Source organism: Danio aesculapii, chromosome 11, assembly GCF_903798145.1.
Source record: "Danio aesculapii chromosome 11, fDanAes4.1, whole genome shotgun sequence".
NCBI lineage: Eukaryota > Metazoa > Chordata > Actinopteri > Cypriniformes > Danionidae > Danio > Danio aesculapii.
This window is the reverse complement of record NC_079445.1, coordinates 29,803,205-29,821,724: the sequence shown is the minus strand read 5'-3', so window position 1 is coordinate 29,821,724 and position 18,520 is coordinate 29,803,205. Positions and strand designations below refer to the sequence as shown.

Here is an 18,520-nt window from a genome sequence, read left to right as displayed (position 1 = left end):
CGTTCCGTGCAAGAAAGAAGCCTTCAGCTGTGGCGTGTTAGACAGTCAGTTAGCCACTTTGGCTGGTTGAGGATAATTTGTAAACTGTAGTTTTCCTAAAAAGCAGAGCTCAACAATAAGGATTGGCCTTATTTATTGGTCAGCGTGAGAGATGACAATAATAACTGTGTTCGTGTGAGCAAAAGCAGGTGAATACTGAATGAGAGGATGATCATGCGCATGGTGAGACATAGGCTTCACTGTCAGTGGCTTCAGTCTCAAGGCTGATTTCAGGTGATGTGATGTGAGTGTTTGAAACAACACAGGTTCATTCTGAAAATGTGGCCCTATATACATTTCTGGAGATCATGAATTATGTAGCCAGAAGTACCTATGGCTGCATTTCGTCTTTAAAATGAACTCTACGGGGCGGTATGACACCGTTCCTTTTCGTGCTTGCCAGCAGACCGCTTGTGTGGACCGCTTTCCTGCTGTTACCAGTTTGTCCAGTAGCTCACCATGTACGTTGGCAGACTTGAGACGCTTAGTGTACTTGACCATGACGATGGAGATCGAGTCTAGCGAAGAAAGGTTTCAGAAAGCGGGTAAGACAAAAAACAGAAGCTAAAAAAATAAAATAAACAAGTAAATAACAGGGTGAGAATGTGGTAAATTCTGAAAACTCGGTAAAAATCAGACGAGCGCTTATAAGTTGAGAGGGTCAATCTGTGCTTTTGAAAACACTATTGATTGGGTTTAGGGAAGGAGGAGGGTGGGTCAGTCAGTTGACAGTCAGTTGACATGTTCTCCAGCGATCTATGAGGGTTAGATCTCTGGTGATTCTGACAAATTTATTATGATATCAAAAATATTATGGCTATTATTATTATTATAGATATTATGATATTATTTAGAAATATTCATAAATAAATAATTTACAATACAGCATTTAATCCTATTTTTAATTTTAAAAATACTAATTTTATTTGTATTTTATTATTAATGAAAACATTTCCTTCCGATGTGAATGAATAACTGCTTTAGGCAAATCTGTCATGCATTCTTACAACAAGATGTGCACTTTTCTTATGCTTTGTAAATATTAATAGGAATTCAATAAACAGTTGTGCGGCACCACATTGATCCTTGAAGTGTCGAGCAACATCCTGTGAAGTCTTTTGATTCGACTATATCTTTGCTGCTTTTCGTCTTATAGATTGGCCTTCTTTGTAATGAATCATCGCAGTAGATTTCAAGCCCACCGCTGTTAGTCGATAATGCCAAAGCATAATTAAAATTAAATCCCTATTATGCTATGCTTCTGTGTATTTGCTAAGCTCCTTCTGCTAAAACTGTGAGGTCCGCAAGTGGTTACCAGCTATTATTGCAACTGACAAACAAGTTAGATGAAGCTCGCCGTATTGTTTTGTAGTACATAGTTGTTAATTAAAAAAAATGTGTATGTGCATTGTGTGTTGAATAGAAACGCCTGTTCGTGCTCCTATGGTTCGTGCACCTTTCTAAAAGAGTCAAGGCAGCAAACCTCTGATAAAAGCATCCGAGTATGTAATGCACAGCAAGGCTGGAGGTTCTGCTATTCACATTCTCTCTCACTCTCTTTGTGGCATTTGCTGAGCTTTCGGATGAATGACTTCAATTATGCATTCATGCTGAGCAATTTGAATGTTTGAGTAAAAAAATGCAATACAAGGGCACTAATAGTTTGGGCGCTGCATTTAGGTGGTCGTGCAGACCTTAAGAATGGCACTGTACATTCCTAACATGCAGGTCTAAGTGCATAACATCGCTCCAGAGAGAAGCTATGACATGCAAATACTTTAAACTACTTCAAAAGTTTTATATTATTAAATAATTGTTTTAAGTTTTAGTTTGTGTGTATGTGTGTTTGTTTATTTGGTTTATAAGGACACATTTTTATAGTGACATTGACTAGATTTTCGTTATTAAGGTGGATTAAGAGGACATGCATTGTGTCCTAATAATTCAAAACAATTTAAAATGATGTCTTGTCATTTAGCAGAAATAATGTACAGTAATATAAAGTCATGGTGCTGTGGAAAAAGAATTAATATTGTGTATGACTCCCATGAGCTTGGACGACTGCACCCATACATCTCTGCAATGACTCAAATAACTTATTAATAAAGTCATCTGGAATGGCAAAGAAAGTGTTCTTGCAGGACTCACAGAGTTCATCAAGATTCTTTGGATTCATCTTCAATGCCTCCTCCATTTTACCCCAGGCATGCTCAATATTGTTGACTACTGGTGACTGGACTGGCCAATCCTGGAGCACCTTGGCCTTCTTTGCTTTTAGGAACTTTAATGTGGAGGCTGAAGTATGAGAAGGAGTGCTATCTTGCTGAGGAATTTTCCCTCTCCTGTGGTGTGTAATGTAATGGGTAGCACAAATGTCTTGATACCTCAGACTGTTGATGTTATCATCAACTTTGCAGATCTCTAGCATGCCCCTATGCTGAATGTAACCCCAAATCATGATTCGAGAATCATGATTTGAGAATCTTGGGTCCACGCAGGTTCCAATAAGTCTTCTGCAGACCTTCTGCCACTTTTCCAAATGATCAACAAGAAATCAAGTTATTATTTTTTTGCTCTTACACCTGGGATCGACGGCAAGACTTTTGTCAGGTAGTGTATATTAAATTTATTGCATAAATGGAGAGTCCTTGTACACCACACAGTATATACACGTGTGTGTATGCATGTGTTGATCAGGTTTTAACTAAAGATTTTTAGCTATACAAAGTTAAAATTAATATTTTTAGGCAGTTTGACTGATGTAAGTTAAGATGATTAGAGATGTTAATTTGATAAAAAATAAAAATTAGGCACTTAGGCAGCATGTATGGTCAAAGTTGAAAAGTAGTTTTCAAGCATCAAACCAATAAATGTAACAATACAGACCAAACTTTTTCCTATTTATTAGAATATTATTAAATAAGAATAAATTTGGAAATCTACAATATTTTTTTAGCAGGATTTATAGAAGATGCAATAAAATGTTATTTAGTGTTACAGTAGTTAAATGGATAGTTCACCCAAAAATGACAGTATACTCATTATTTACTCATCTTCAAGTGGTTGCAAACCTTTTTGAGTTTCTTTATTCTGTTTAACACGACATACAATTTTTTTAAAAGATTATTAGAAACCTGTAACAATCGACATCAATGGTTACAGGTTTTCAGCATTTTTCAAAACAAATAATTTTGTTTTCAACAGAAAAAAAGAATCTCAAAGTGGTTTGTGGCAAGTGAAGAGTCAGTAATTTGGGTGAACTATTCCATATTTAACAACAACAAATTCTGAGGATATATTAAAAGTATCACAGCACAGCACCAAAATACAAATCAGTTGTCATTTTCAAATCTCTATACTTCAATCCCATCCCTTAAACCACTTGGGTTTTACCAATTTGTCTGCAAAACGTTTTGAATAATTTGAAATGTAATAAAATCTAAGATGATAATTTAATTTGTTTATTTTAAGAGGCTCAGAAGTATGCCATTTCATATTGAAATATATCTGTCAGACTTTTATTTTACAGAAAGCTATATATATTTCTTTTTCTTCCTTTTCATGCGGGCTTTAATAAAAACACAAGCTTTATTTTTTTTTCCTTAAAACTGTCCAGGCACCGTAATCCATTGCAAACGTCTTACTCTAAATGTTCTATACTAAAAAACAATACAACAAACAGCGCCGGCCAAATTATTTTCTGCAGTAATTGACATTATGCAGTTGATGCTGCTAGCTAAGCTTCTCTTGTATTGAACCCAGGACTTTTGTTTAATAGCAAAGCCTATAAAACTTCCAGCATAATTTGTGCTCGACAAATTGACAGTCCCAATACTTATCATTCCTTTACTTTCATCAGACAGCTTTAGTGCATGTGTGTGAGCTCTTTGCCTATATGCAGATGTCTTCCAAATACATTTAACTTTTATTTTATCCCAGTTTCTCATCCAGTGCGTGTCTGCTAGAGATACCCGTTAGCCCCGAGCACAAATCCTCTCTCCTGTCCATCATTCTCTCACCTTCAGTCTCACATTCTGCTTTTCCCATTGTCTCTCTTTCTCTCATGCACTGACAGCGGCTATCAATGAGCAACCCCTGGTTAAACCCCAGCCTCCCTGATGAGGTGCACACTTGTTTGCTTATCCTTTGCTAAGCGGCTTGAGTTTTTTTACAACGCAACATGAATAGAACAATGGTTGCTGCATTGTTAATGAGGAGTGAAGAGAGTGTGTTTGGCCGCCGAGTTCTGGCATGTTCCTCACATTGTGTTAGCCAGGGTATTGGGAGCTTACGCGGGCAGAATGCATTATGCCTGAGTCATTAGCAGTACTGGCCCTTTGCTATGCACAGGGCATAAGACAGGCTTCAACAGTGTTATTGCCTCATCTCACTTGCCATCGCAGCATTTATTGAGAGTGAAACATCAATTATTGTGCATTATTAATATATTTCAAAGGGCTGAATGTCAATGCTAAAGTGTGTGCTGGAAAACTAATGAAAGCCAGTGTTTTATGCATTTTCCTGAATATTTGTGTGCATCTTTTTAATAATGCATTGATTGGAGAAATGAAAATGGCTGTTTGAGCGTGTTTTGTAGTTTTGGCGTCTAATAATCATTTTATAATTTGGTGAAATAGCCTCATATGGCTTGGCGAGCTCTTAAAGAGCCCATAGTATGCATTATAAAAGGTCATATTTTGGTTGTGGGGGTCTCTAACAACAGGCTGATTTGCATGCGAAGTCAAAAAACACGTTCATTGCCTTATAATATGCATTTATTTTTACCTAATTATCCCAATGATTCCCATACATGATTCGTTCAGCAATTCATTTGTTGATATGTGAATATAAAGAGTAAACCAGTTACACTACAAGCAGCGCGGAGCGGTTACAAGTAATAAAACATAATTAAATACATATTTTGCAATCTAGAGAAAACAAGGAGGTAACCATTTTGAACGCACTTACTTACACTTGTGAAATGAAGGAAGAAATTGTACTATGTACTGATAAAGTTTCTGTCAAGCTCTGACAAAGGCCCATCAATAGTCTTTAGATCCTTCATTTAACAAACAGCCAACAACTCCCACATTGCAGGGCAGATTATTGCATTACTCACCAGAATGAATCACTCAACTTTAGTCATGATCAGTCCCACACACACCCGCACTCTGCTTTGTAGGGAAAGGCACGTTCACGTTTTACTGAATCCAGCACTTCATATTTGGTATAGTTTCGTGTAGATGTAGATACAAACAGGCAAAAGATCCAGATGAACGACGAATCATTTAAATAACTCTGAATCGAATCTTTTTTAAAAAAAAATGATATTTTTAAACAAGGTGCACTTTCAGTTTTGAACCTCAGCTGGATGTTTTCATTCACTTAGAGCTGTGTTGCCCACTGCATGAAAGGTCATTCTCAAAAACCCATAATAAGGGCTCTTTAATATTTTGTAGGGTTTGACAAACAAACTCGAATTCCATGTGTTTTTGTTTTACTGTTTATTCAATATGGTCTAATGGTGATCCAAAAAAATCTCACAAAAGATCTTAAGAAAAATATGCTTTTTACTATTTAAAATGGCTGAAAAAAGTCATAGGGTGCAATCAAATCAATTAAGGAATATAAGAACAAGAGTTGGACTATAAAATCCCTTTATTATTGAAAAGTTGTATTAACACTATTAGCAAAATTGTTGTGGTTAATTCTAACATTGTCCTTAATCTGTGTTCCAAATGTCATAGCATTTTACCATTCAGTTCAACAGCAAAAGAAAAAGAACATTTCAAATGGATACAATAAGATTAAATAGAAACAAACTATAAAAAAATAAATAAAAATGTATATTAGTCACGTCAACTACATTTCAAAAGTGTTCAGAATAAAAAAAAGCAATTGTAATTCTAAAATAAATGAGTTCTAATGCAAATTGAAATGTGTGTGCATGTTTTGTTTGCCATCAGTTAAATGTAAGTCACTTTAGAATGTAACTGACAACACATTTGCGACCCTGGACCACAAAACATTACCTTAAAGCATGCTATATGTTTTGTTAGGAGAGGATAAACTTAGCGGTGCATATTACTAATCAGTACTATTCTAATGATTTTGGCATTGTCATTATGCATTTTAGCCCATTAAATGTACTCTAGCAACATAATAAAGATTTATTTGGACCAGGGTCACATTTCAGATGTCTAAAAAGCTTCTATTCTTTAAAATATAGTCCATTTATTTCCTGAGAGTTTGATAAGTGCAGACAAACATGGGTATATACTCATGTCTAAAAGTGTCTGAAATGGGAATAGTGACCTTTTCTGATAAACAAATCAACAAAGTGCACATTTCATTAGCTAATTTAATAACTATCTTAAGGGTCACAGAATGCGAGGCAGGTAAACAGTGAACCCAAATGACCCACAAACAGGTCTGAGTGACAGCTAGAATTCAATTACAGTGATTTGGATGTGAACTACGCTCCTCAATCATCCATCCAAAGGGCAGATTGAGATGAGATCATAGCAGAACTGTTTCACTTAATGAGGCAATATAAAGAATTTGATGCTGATTGCGCATGGAGAAAAAAAGGCATTGTGGGTGGAAGGATTAGACAGTTTGTTAGTTCGTAAAATTCGCTTTCACGCTTCACTCTGCTGTGAAAATATAAACCAGCGTGTCAGAAGAAAAGCAGGTAATATCTGTAAAGACTCAGCTTTTAAATGACTAAATAAGTCAGGGCATTTCTTATATTATGTCTGCCTGACTCCCTTAAGGGTCTGGCTTTTATTTGCAAGATCGCACCATTGAAGAGAAAGGTGCCTTTCGGGATAAAGAACTTCTATGCGAAGTAATAAGTGTGCTCTTTGGCTAATGTTTTAGCTGATATATCAAAAATATGATGAAACGCTTGGTGCAGTTATGATATGGTCCATTGGGGCTAACTGCTAAAGGTAACCAGCCAAACCTTGATCCCAGCTACTCTGTACGATCCACTGAAGCAGAAATGAATGTGAACAATGAGAACGCACTGTCCTTTAAGACCACAGTCTGTCTTGGATTCTGTTTGCATTTTAAACATTATTTGGCGAACTAGTTTAATACATTGTTTGTATACTGTGTTTTTCCATATTGTCGAAACTTAACTTTATAGTTAGGAATACGAACAGACCTGTATGCACAATCAATCAATCAATCAATCAGTCAATCTGTTTGTCTGTCTGTCTGTCTGTCTATCTATCATGTCTGTCTGTCTGTCTGTCTTACATTTATGAATTTGCAGTTGGTTCTGCTTTTTTAAAAAGCCTCTAATATAGTATGCAATGTATATGTGATTTCAGTTCGATATTGAATATCATTATCTTTATTAATCAAATACAGATAATGCGAAAATATTGGGCTCTATTTTAATGATCTAGGCACAAAGTCTGAAGTGCATTGAGCAAAAGTTGGCATGGTCTAACATGGTTGTGCTTATTTTCTTAATGAGTTATGGGTGTGTTTTGAACATAACTCGCATTAAACCAATCAGAGTCTCATCTCCCATTCTCTTTAAGTGTCAGTTGCATCACGCCATGTTGCATTTGCTATTTACATGGCGGACTTTGTAAGTGGAAAAACTGACTGCTTCACTAGCAAGAAAACAGTTAAACCGACCATTTGTGCAAGGATAAAAAATGAGCCTCCTCCATTCGGCCTCTTCACTTTCTTTTTACTTTACTTTTACTCTTTACTTTACTCCTTTACTTTCGAGGATAAGGAAAAGGTGTTGTACGCATATGCCTACATATATAATTTCGTTTGTTAAGCACAAAGATTTGTTTCAAAACTATTTCTAAATTAAGTTCTAATTTTCAGCAAACGAATAAATGAACAATAATAACGAAGTGTGGTAAAAAAATTATATCCAAACACAACCTATTCTTATGCCCCATATAGTGACGCATACATCTCCAAAACTCGACAGGTAGACAAATCTAAACTTGTTTTGTTAAAACAAATATAAATATGCATGTGATAAATACTACTACTTGTAATAATAACATTATATAATGCAAATAGTCATGAATAAACTGAAAAAAGCCACCCCTAGATGGAGGCATGGAGGTAGTTTTTATATTTATGTAGAAAATGATCATTTTTGTAATATTTTAATCCTTTAATTTTTTTTTCATTTGTAAAGATATTTGTCTCTTGCTGTGCATGCTGTGTGTACTAAGCAATGTGTGCGCATTTTGGACCTACATAGGTCTAACACGCTCTGCACTGGACTTTAGACAAGCTCTTAGTTGGTCAATAGTCAATATTTCAGTTCCTCAAAATAGCAAAGTGCCAACAATGTGCCTTAACACACCTCCTTTATAGACCCATCAGTCCACAAAGTGCCACAAATGGATTTGCTATTTAAACTGTGTGTCGCAAAACATGAAAATTAGGGTTGTGCTTTTCTGAAATTAGCAACAAATCATGCCAAACACGTCTTGCACCTTATTGCACCAGGTGTATGACAGGGCTCATTATGTTTGTAGTGATCGTAATTGCATAAGCACCACATGGAATTTTTTTTTTTTTTTCAGCAAAGTAATAATTCTCTCTAAAATATGTTCGAAAAATGTAATTACTTTTTAAACCTGTATAAATAAGGCAAATCTTTATCACAGCAGTGGGATCAACTTTGTTTAAAACTATGAGATTAATAATTCTCTTTTCTGGACTTAAAAGCATTGAGGTAATTGCACGAGGTGTGTGCAATTATCTTAAAAATTTATCCACAGCCTTACTGTATTTATTGGTTAAAAAGTCTTTCTGAGAAGTAGAATTTTCGATGTCCGAATTTCTGAAGACTGCCATTGATTTTAGTAAGCCTGGACCACCATCAAATGAGAGACAATGAAAGTAAAACCAAAGTATAAACTCTCCTTAAAAAAGTATTGACCACAAAGCACATAGAGATGTGGCGCTCCGGCCATTTGCACGTCTTCAATGAAATTGGAAAGAAATCCTCCTGAAGCCCTTGAGAAACAGCAAGCCATAAACTCAAACTAATTGGCCCTTAAGTCTCCCGCTCTGACTTGCGTGTTGATACCGCTATGGTACATCGGCCATCAAACCACGCCATGTACCTTTCACACAGTGAAAGCAAATGAGCTGAGTCCAATCTGACTGCTTTTGTTTGTAGCCTGTCTTCATGGTTTCTGGGGCTAATTTTGAGCTGATGCACTCTCGAAGACGCAGGGGACCAGAAAAACACAACATTTTTATGCAAGCGTAAGATGACCATGATAGGTAATTACTGAATTGCTTTAATAGAGAGGGGTTGCTGGCAGGCACGTATTGTGTCTGGCAAATGTAAACACCTGTCAAAGTGGCTGTGAAGAAAGACCTAGGTGGCTCACGCCTCCAGAATTTAGACTTCATTAATTGAAACCTGGAGGTTGCTGCTTCACATGCTGAGACGGACACCTGCTGCAGGACTGAGGCTTACGAAGGCTCATTAGTCTGCAATACTGAAAATATCTTCAGAGAGTGAGCACCGGAAGCCTCAGACGTCTTAACTACTGCCATACTTCAGTTTGTATAATTAGATATATGTACCATGTGATGTCGCTCCGCATGATCTGCTGCGGTGAAATGAATGAATTAGAAACTAAGCCAAATATAACCTAATTTCTTGCAGGAGACGAAAACACACCAGGCTGGTTCTCTGCAGAGGATGATGGCAAGACAAAAGCTCCATTTTGGTGTCCACTGCTGGCCTGCCGCATGCCTGTTTTCACCTCAAAAGCCCAGGAATGGAAGGTGAGCAACTTCCAATCACAAAAATGGTTGTTTTGCGATCCAAAAACTGTTTAGAAACAGCTGTTAAAGTGGAAAATGAATTTAAATGTCCTTTAAGGCTCTGTTCGTACAGTAGTTTGGTTTCCTTGGTTTGTTTAGTTCAATTGTCCTGGTTCAATTGGTGTTCATATTATAATATTTGAGTCTGAAGGAAAACAATACTTTTTTATTCTTGATGGAACCTTCTGAATATCTGAAACAAAGCAGTTTGATGAACTGAAGGCAAGACAAGGCAAGGCAAGTTTATTAATATTGCACATTTCATACACAATGGTAATTCAAAGTCCTTTACATAAACAAGAATAAAAGAAATAAAATAAAAACAATTAAAAAGGATTAAAAACAGATAAAAATGGATTAAAATTTGTTAAAAGGAATGAAAAAGAAAGACAAAATAGTGTGATCTGTCAGATGTAGCACAGTGCTCATTCAGTAAAGGTACAGCTAAACAGATGTGTTTTTAAGTTTTTGAATGTGGCTAATGTTGGAGCACATCTGATCATTTCTGGAAGCTGATTCCAGCAGAGAGTGCTTAGTAGCTGAAGGCTGATTCACCCTGCTTTGAATGATTTCTTGGAATTTCTAATTTACTTGATCCTAGTGACCTGAGTGATCTGTTAGTTTTGTATTTAGTGAGCATATCTGTAATGTATTGGGGTCCTAGGTAATTTAGTGATTTATAGACAAGTAATAATACTTTAAAATCTATTCTCAATGTCAGTGTCAGTTCTAGTTTAAATGGCACCTTGGGCGATCACACCATATACAACCACCCCTTTCCCCCTCGAAAGAAAAAAAAAACTAGAACCATAAAGAAACTGTGTGGTTGACTTTTTATTACTTCCATCAGAATCAGAATCAGAATCAGAAAGAGCTTTATTGCCAGGTATGTTCACACATACTAGGAATTTGTTTTCGTGACAGAGCTTCTACAGTGCAACAGGATTACAGAGACAGGACAAAAAACAGATAATAAATATATTTTAAAAAATAGAAGTAAGTAGTGAGTGCAAATATACAGATTGACAAGTGTATGTACATGTTTATTACTATATACAACGTTATATGTGCAACTGTTATGTGCAAATTGGCATGTAAAGTGTGTTGTTAAATAAGTGTATATGTGTATAAAAGTGTATAGCAAGTAGTGATGTTGATTCCACAATTATTATCATCAAGTGTTCATGAGATGGATTGCCTGAGGGAAGAAACTGTTTCTGTGTCGGGATGTTCTGGTGCGCAGTGCTCTGTAGCGTCGACCAGAAGGTAAAAGTTCAAAGAGGCAGTGTGCTGGGTGTGAGGGGTCCAGAGTGATTTTGGCAGCCCTCCTGCTCGCTCTGGATAAGTACAGTTCTTGGGGAGTAGGAAGGGTTGTACCAGTGATTCGCTCAGCAGTCCGAACTATTCGACGTAGTCTTTGGAGGTCGTATTTAGTAGCTGAGCTAAACCAGACAGTTATTGATGTGCAGATGACTGATTCAATGATGGAGGTGTAGAACTGTTTCAGCAGCTCCTTTGGGAGGTTAAACTTCCTCAGCTGACGAAGAAAGTACATCCTCTGTTGAGCTTTTTTGACAATGGAGTCAATGTGAGTGTCCCACTTCAGGTCCTGAGAGATGGTGGTGCCCAGGAACCTGAATGACTCCACTGCTGCCACAATGCTGTCCATGATGCTCAGTGGGGGGAGAGCAGGGGGGTTTCTCCTGAAGTCCACTATCATCTCCACTGTTTTGAGCGTGTTGAGCTCCAGGTTGTTGTGGCTACACCAGACAGCCAACTCCTTAACCTCCTGTCTGTAAGCAGACTCGTCACCGTCCTGAATGAGGCCGATAAGTGTGGTGTCGTCTGCAAACTTCAAGAGCTTCACAGAGGAGTCTTTTGAAGTGCAGTCATTCGTGTACAGGGAGAAGAGCAGTGGGGAGAGGACACACCCCTGGGGGGCGCCAGTGCTGATTGTGCGGATGCTAGATGAGAATTTTCCCAGCTTCACCAGCTGCTGCCTGTCCGTTAGGAAGCTGTTGATCCACTGACAGACAGAGGTGGGCACAGAGAGCTGAGTTAATTTGGGCAGGAGAAGTTTTGGGATGATGGTGTTAAACGCCGAGCTGAAGTCAACAAACAAGATCCTCACATAGGTCCCTGGTCTGTCTAGGTGTTGCAGAGCATAATGCAGTCCCATATTTACTGCATCATCCACAGACCTGTTTGCTCTGTAGGCAAACTGAAGAGAGTCCAGTGAGGGTTCAGTGATGTCCTTCAGGTGGGCCAGCACCAGTTTTTCAAAGGACTTCATGACCACAGATGTTAGTGCCACTGGTCTGTAGTCATTTAGTCCGGTAAGTCTGGGTTTCTTTGGGATGGGGATGATGGTGGAGCGTTTGAGGCAGGAGGGCACTTGACTGAAGATCAGGGTGAAGATGGGGGCCAGTTGGTTAGCACAGGATTTTAAACAGGCTGGTGTTATAAAATCTGGGCCTGGTGCTTTTTTCCTCTTCTGTTTCCGGAAGACCTGGCGCACCTCATCTTCGTCAAACTGTAGGGCAGGTATGAGGGAGGCGGGGGGTGGTGGAGGTGTTAATGGTGGCGTGAAGAGCAGTTCAGAGTGGGTGTGGGGGGTTTTCTCAAACCGGCAGTAAAACTCATTCAGGTCGTTTGCAAGTCGTTCATTGTCTACAGTGCTGGGGGATGGTGTCTTGTAGTTCGTGATGTTTTTCAGACTTTTCCACACAGATGCTGAGTCGCTGGAAGAGAACTGACTCCTTAGTTTCTCAGAATAGTTCCTTTTTGCGACTCTGATCTCCTTTTCCAGTGTGTATTTGGCCTGCTTATACAAGGCCCTATCCCCATTCCTGTAAGCAACCTCCTTGGCCTGACGTAGCTGTCTGAGTTTTACAGTGAACCATGGTTTGTCATTGGAACACATGTAATTATTTTCCATTGGAACACGTAATTATTTCAAATAAACAATTCAGACTGCATACAAACAAACTGAAATGTTGCTAATATTTCACAACATCTGGACCTTTCTTGCCTTTTTTGCCGCAAAGTCATTATATCATCATGTAGCTCATTAAATTAACCTCTGGGGCATTGCTAGACATAATGGCCATGCCCCCACTGCCCAAAAACATATATTTGAATTATTATACAATTATTATTTTAAATAAAAAACAGAAATCAATCCTAAATATAACTGGAAAATGCTAAGATCACTTAAGAAATATTTTGCATGAATATTAATGACAATTCTAAAGAATAAAAAATTGTAAGTATCTGTTGTCTTAGACCCGACTCATGGCTGAGAATTAATAAGTCTTACCTCCCTGACTCATTATCCCTCCTTTCTGCTTCATAGCCATTCTTAGTCAGAATAAGGACATCAACAAATTATAACTTTAGTTTTCTCGACTTGCGAAACTCTCTGCGTACCGAGACCTCTGCATAAAAGTTACTCTGGTTACTCCGGTTTCACAGTGCATAAGTGGCGCACATTTTATCGGCGTGCATATTAACAACCGGTATTCACACCGGGAGCAGAGCAGTAAGGCGCACAGCTATGTAAACATAAATGAAGCATGCTAGAGCATTCTGTTCATTTTAGGATCGTTTATGTCACGATGGGCTTATGTACAAATATACAAGATATATCCAAGTGCAGCAATTTAAGTTTAAATAAAAAACAACAAACAGACAGGCCAGAGACAAAAAGTACAAAACGGTAAACACAAGGTGAATCAAACAACATTTAAACAAGAACTCAAAAACATAATCAAAATGTGAATCAAAGTGAACCAACAAACAAACCAAAACGATGAGTCGGTGAACTACAACCGACTACAATCTGGCTCTCACCTGACTACAGGTAAGAGCCAGACAGAACAAAACAGAATTATGCAAACAGAGTACACCAGCAAACAAGGCAAACAGCAAAAATCCAAAGTCAAATTAAACACAACATAACAGCGCTTATAAAAAGACAAAACTGATTAGACAATGACAGACAGCTGGAAACAAGTAAAGATCACATGGACAACTACAAAACAGGAACAAAAACCAAAACATAACTAGTACCCAAAAGACCACAAGATGGCACTACAGTAGACGTGACAGTTTATTAATTAATTGTGTGCATTTATCACAAATATTTAACTTGCCATTCCTGACCAAGTGGCACTAATTTGAGTGTGTGCAACCCTGCCGGTCCTACACCACCCAAACCTGCCTTTGAGCTGGGATCGAACCGGCGAATCTCTCCACGGGAGTCAGTTGCTCTAACAAGAAGGCTAAAGACCATGGCCTCCAGCATCTTCTGACTTTTTAGAGGTCAGAGGAGTGAGGTTTACCTGCAAAGCACTTCACTAGCTGGCCTCTGTTACGCTCGCATCCCTAAACCTCACTCCCATCCAGGTCACAACGCCAATGTAACACCGCCGGTCCTACACCACCCAACCCGCTCCAAGTTAGGTCGATCCCGCGACTCTCTGCATGGGAGTCGGTTGCTCTAGCAAGGAGGCTAGCTGGCCTCTTTTACATGTGCACACTGATGCACAAAACAACACAAAGCATTAAATAATAATAAAATTGCCTCACTCTTTTTTATGCATTGCATTAGCTAATTTCACTAATTCAATTTAAAAAAAAAAACTCATGTATTATGTAGCGCACACAGCATGTTTTAAGTGTTTATATCCCTTTAATTTGGATAAGTATAACTGCTAATTAGGGGTGTAATAGATCACAAACCTCACGGGTCGGATCACACTATGTTTTTTTGATTCACAGATCGGACCATTTTTTGGATCAGCAATAAAAGGAGGTGACAAATGTAATTTGCTTTTCATTTATACAAAAATATTAGTGCAAAAAAAACATTGGTTTTTAACAAACAGAACTTAGAACCTGTCATTTATTACAAATAAAAATCAAGAAAGAACCAGCTGAAAAAAGAAAAGTATTCAATACGAAATATGATCAATTCAAACATAGAACTCCATGTTTCATTATACTGTAGGTGGATCATTTCTGAAAACCTATTCAGTGACACAATTTTGATGGTTGTTTGTCGCCACCTGTTGGTTACACAATGTAAAATTCACCAGTGTCAAGTTCCATTAAATGGTGATTTTAATCTTTACTATAAACATCAGTGTTTATATCTGAACTATGAACTGTTCTCCCAGTTCTTCTGTGTTATTTAATTGTTTGTAATGAACTGAAAAAGTGTACAAACTGAATCTCTCTCGATCAATTGCAGATTTCATTGCAGCGCCTAGAAGGATTAATAAACATATGCAAATCATTATTATCATTTATCATTCATGTTACGTGGATTTGAATTGAGATCCCGATCTTTTAATGTTTAATCATGAAGCTTTACACTGAATGCATTAATGCAGGCTAAACAAACAGTGACAGAAAACACCTTTATTAATAGACGAAGAAAGCATTTAGGTCCCACCACAACTTTTCCCGGCATTATATTTTACGGGGAAGCCAAAATGCTTTTATACATGTGATTTGAATGACGCGGGAGGCGATCTCTGCAATTGTTATAAATGTTGGATTAACCTACAAGTTCAAAAAAGTTAATTAATTCGTGGGTCACGTACATTCCAAACCGTGAATTGTGATCTGTACGGATCACTGATCAACTGTGATCCATTACACCCCTACTGCTAATGGAAACAAATGCCAGCCAATGATATTGGTCCATTTGTTCACATGCCTTGAGGGGCTGAACTTACAGTAAAACACAGTTTGTTGGACTTGGATTTGCAAATATTAAATACAATCAAATATGATTCAATGGTAAGTTTAATTTCACTTCATTTTCTTTCATGGCTTTCACCTGCTTTTGACCAGGTTTTTGTGTTGTAGTTTGGAAGGTTAAACAGAACTGGAAAAGAAATACACAAGGAAAAAGCGTGAGCATGGGCGCCGCTAGGGGGGCGAAAGTTAGGACGATTTTAAGCACCCACGTCTTTTGGGGCCCCCAGTGTTACTATTAGGGGGCTCAATCAATCCCAAACACCCACAACCCCCCCAACCCAACCACCCCAGACCCCCACCCCCTTCACCCGCCTCCGGACCTGCTCTTACCTTTCTTCTGCAAAAATTCTTCAACCACCCCCCCCACACCCAATTTCACTTTCGTCTACGCCAGACCCCCCACAAGAATGTTGTCATAGGGCCCGTACCGACCAGTGGCACACCTGAGCGTTAGTGTGACTTCATCTGTCCAACAAGCGTGTTGCACAGTGCCATTTTGTGTACAGGGGTATTTCTGTTTTCATTAAGTGGCATCTAATGGCAAGGAGTGATTTTGCTTTGTGTTGTAGTTTGAAAGGTTAAACAGACCTGCAAAGGAAATACACAAGGAAAAAGCGTGAGCATGGGCGCCGCTAGGGGCGCAAAGTTAGGACGATTCCTAGGGCCCATGCCATTTTGGGGCCCCCAGAGTTACTATTAGGGGGCCCAATCAATCCCAAACACCCACAACCCCCCCAACCCAACCACCCTGGACCCCCCACCCCCTTCACCCACCTCCAGACCGGCTCTTATCTTTCGTCTGCAAAAATCCTTCAGCCCCCCCCCCCCCCCCAACCCCCCAACACACACACACAAATTCACTTTGCGACAGGCCCCACAAGAATATTGTCATAGGGCATGTACCGACCAGTGTCACACCTGAGCATGAGTGTGACTTCATCTGTCCAACAAGCGAGTTGCAGAGCGCCACCTTGTATACTGAGGTATTTCTGTTTTCATTAAGCGCAATCTAATGGCAGGGAGTGATTTTGCACACTCACTCAGCTGGTAGTGAAAATTGCTAGGGCATAAATGTTGAAAAAACATATCCAAATACACTTGCAAAAAGAAAGAGTGATACATTTCCTGGTGTGCATGAGGCTTTAGTCACTGCCGTATAACCTGCGCTCATTTTTTTTAAATCAATGCAATTAATGTCCTAAAGAAAGAAGCTCCACAGACAGATTCTGACCACGGGATGATCCTATGGGAACATTGCCAGGATTGTGGAATTACAAGGTGACATGAAAGCTTTCCAGTCACACTAGTAGGAGAGGGAGCTTGCGGATCAATAGGAGCTGTTAAGAGCAGCAAGCTCCTCATATATCAAATGGCGAACTCGGGTAAGAGACAGACTAAAATGGCTTCAGAGTCAGTCAAAAAGGAATGAAATCAATTTAACTGTCTGGAAGATGATATTTCGGGCTAGATTTTAAGAGCTAACGAAGTTTGGAGACTTAGCCCTGAATAGGGTAAAGTTTAGGTGCCAAAGCACTACAGTCACCAATTGAGGGTGTTATAAAATGATCAAGCAATTACGTTAATGACTGTGGGACACCTGAGAATAAATCAGTCAGGCTGCATTAAATTAGGCTTATTGCAGCCCAATAGATGTGAAGTCAAGGCTGTTGGTGAAATGGCTTGATCATGCGTTTTCTGCAACAGCTTGGAGCTCTGACTAACAGATCGACGGTATACTTTTTCCACATCATTGCTTTGCACAGCTGCTCAAGAGGTTTTTTTTCTTGTTAAATTGTGTTAAGTTTTTTCTAGGCTCAAACTCTTGGGGGCTATTGCTTTGTAAAAATCTACTGCAGTGTTTTAGTCACCTTTAACAAGAACTGTTATATAGGTTAAGGCAAATTGCTTTATGCTGAAAGTTGCTGTACATTTAAAGTTGTGCTTTCCAGGCATGAAAAATTCATGAAGATTGATAAAAGCTTAAAAGATCTGTGCATAGTTTTGTTGTAACACAGTTATGGGGTGTGTGTGTGTGTGTGTGTGTGTATATATATATATATATATATATATATATATATATATATATATATATATATATATATATATATATATATATATATATATATAGTGACAGGTAAAGATAATTTGAAATAACTGGTGTGAAAGTGTCAGTATAAGTATATTTTTAGTCTTTAAAAAGTATTTCTAACTGTAGGTATGTGGTATTGTTTTTGATAAATGTGAGATTTCCAGCCTTGGAAAGGTCATGAAAGTAGTTTAAAAACAGTAATACATGAATTTTTAATGTTTAATTAATTTACTTGACCTTTTAAGATTTCATTATATTAGAATGAATGCAAATTATGGTATAGTTTCATTTTTTTATTGAGTTATGCTCAGTTTGGGGAAGAGCATATGCCCATAATCCAACATAGGTTCATTCTGAAAATGTAGCCCTATATACATTTCTGGAGATCGTGAATTATGTAGCCAGAAGTACGTATGGCTGCTTGTAATTTTTTTTACACGATAGTTATGGGGCAGTATAACACCATTCCTTTTCGCACTTACCAGCTGACCGCTTACCTCCATATGGACAGCTTTCCGGCTGTCACCAGTTTTTCCAGTTAGATCACCATGTATGTCTGTGGACTTGAGACACAGAGAGAAGATGGCCATGATGACAGAGTTCGAGTTCGGTGAAGAACAGTTCCAGAAAGCGGGTAAGACAAAAACAGAAGCCAAATATAAAATGACCAAGTAAATAACAGAGTGAGATGTGATAAAATGTGGTAAAAATCAGACGAGGGCTTTTCTTTTTCTGAATTGCTTTTTAAATTTGTCGGTTGGGTTTAGGAAAGTAGGTGGGCGGGTC

General features: G+C 38.3%; 1 protein-coding gene across 1 annotated transcript in view; it reads left to right on the top strand.

The window, feature by feature from the left end:
- Nucleotides 1–18,520, top strand: part of arhgef10la (Rho guanine nucleotide exchange factor (GEF) 10-like a) — a 248,459-nt gene that overhangs the window by 150,404 nt on the left and 79,535 nt on the right. The window contains exon 21 of the mRNA XM_056467799.1: nt 9,716–9,837. Within this exon, the coding sequence (XP_056323774.1) occupies nt 9,716–9,837 (122 nt within the window). The remainder of the gene's footprint in view (nt 1–9,715; nt 9,838–18,520) is intronic.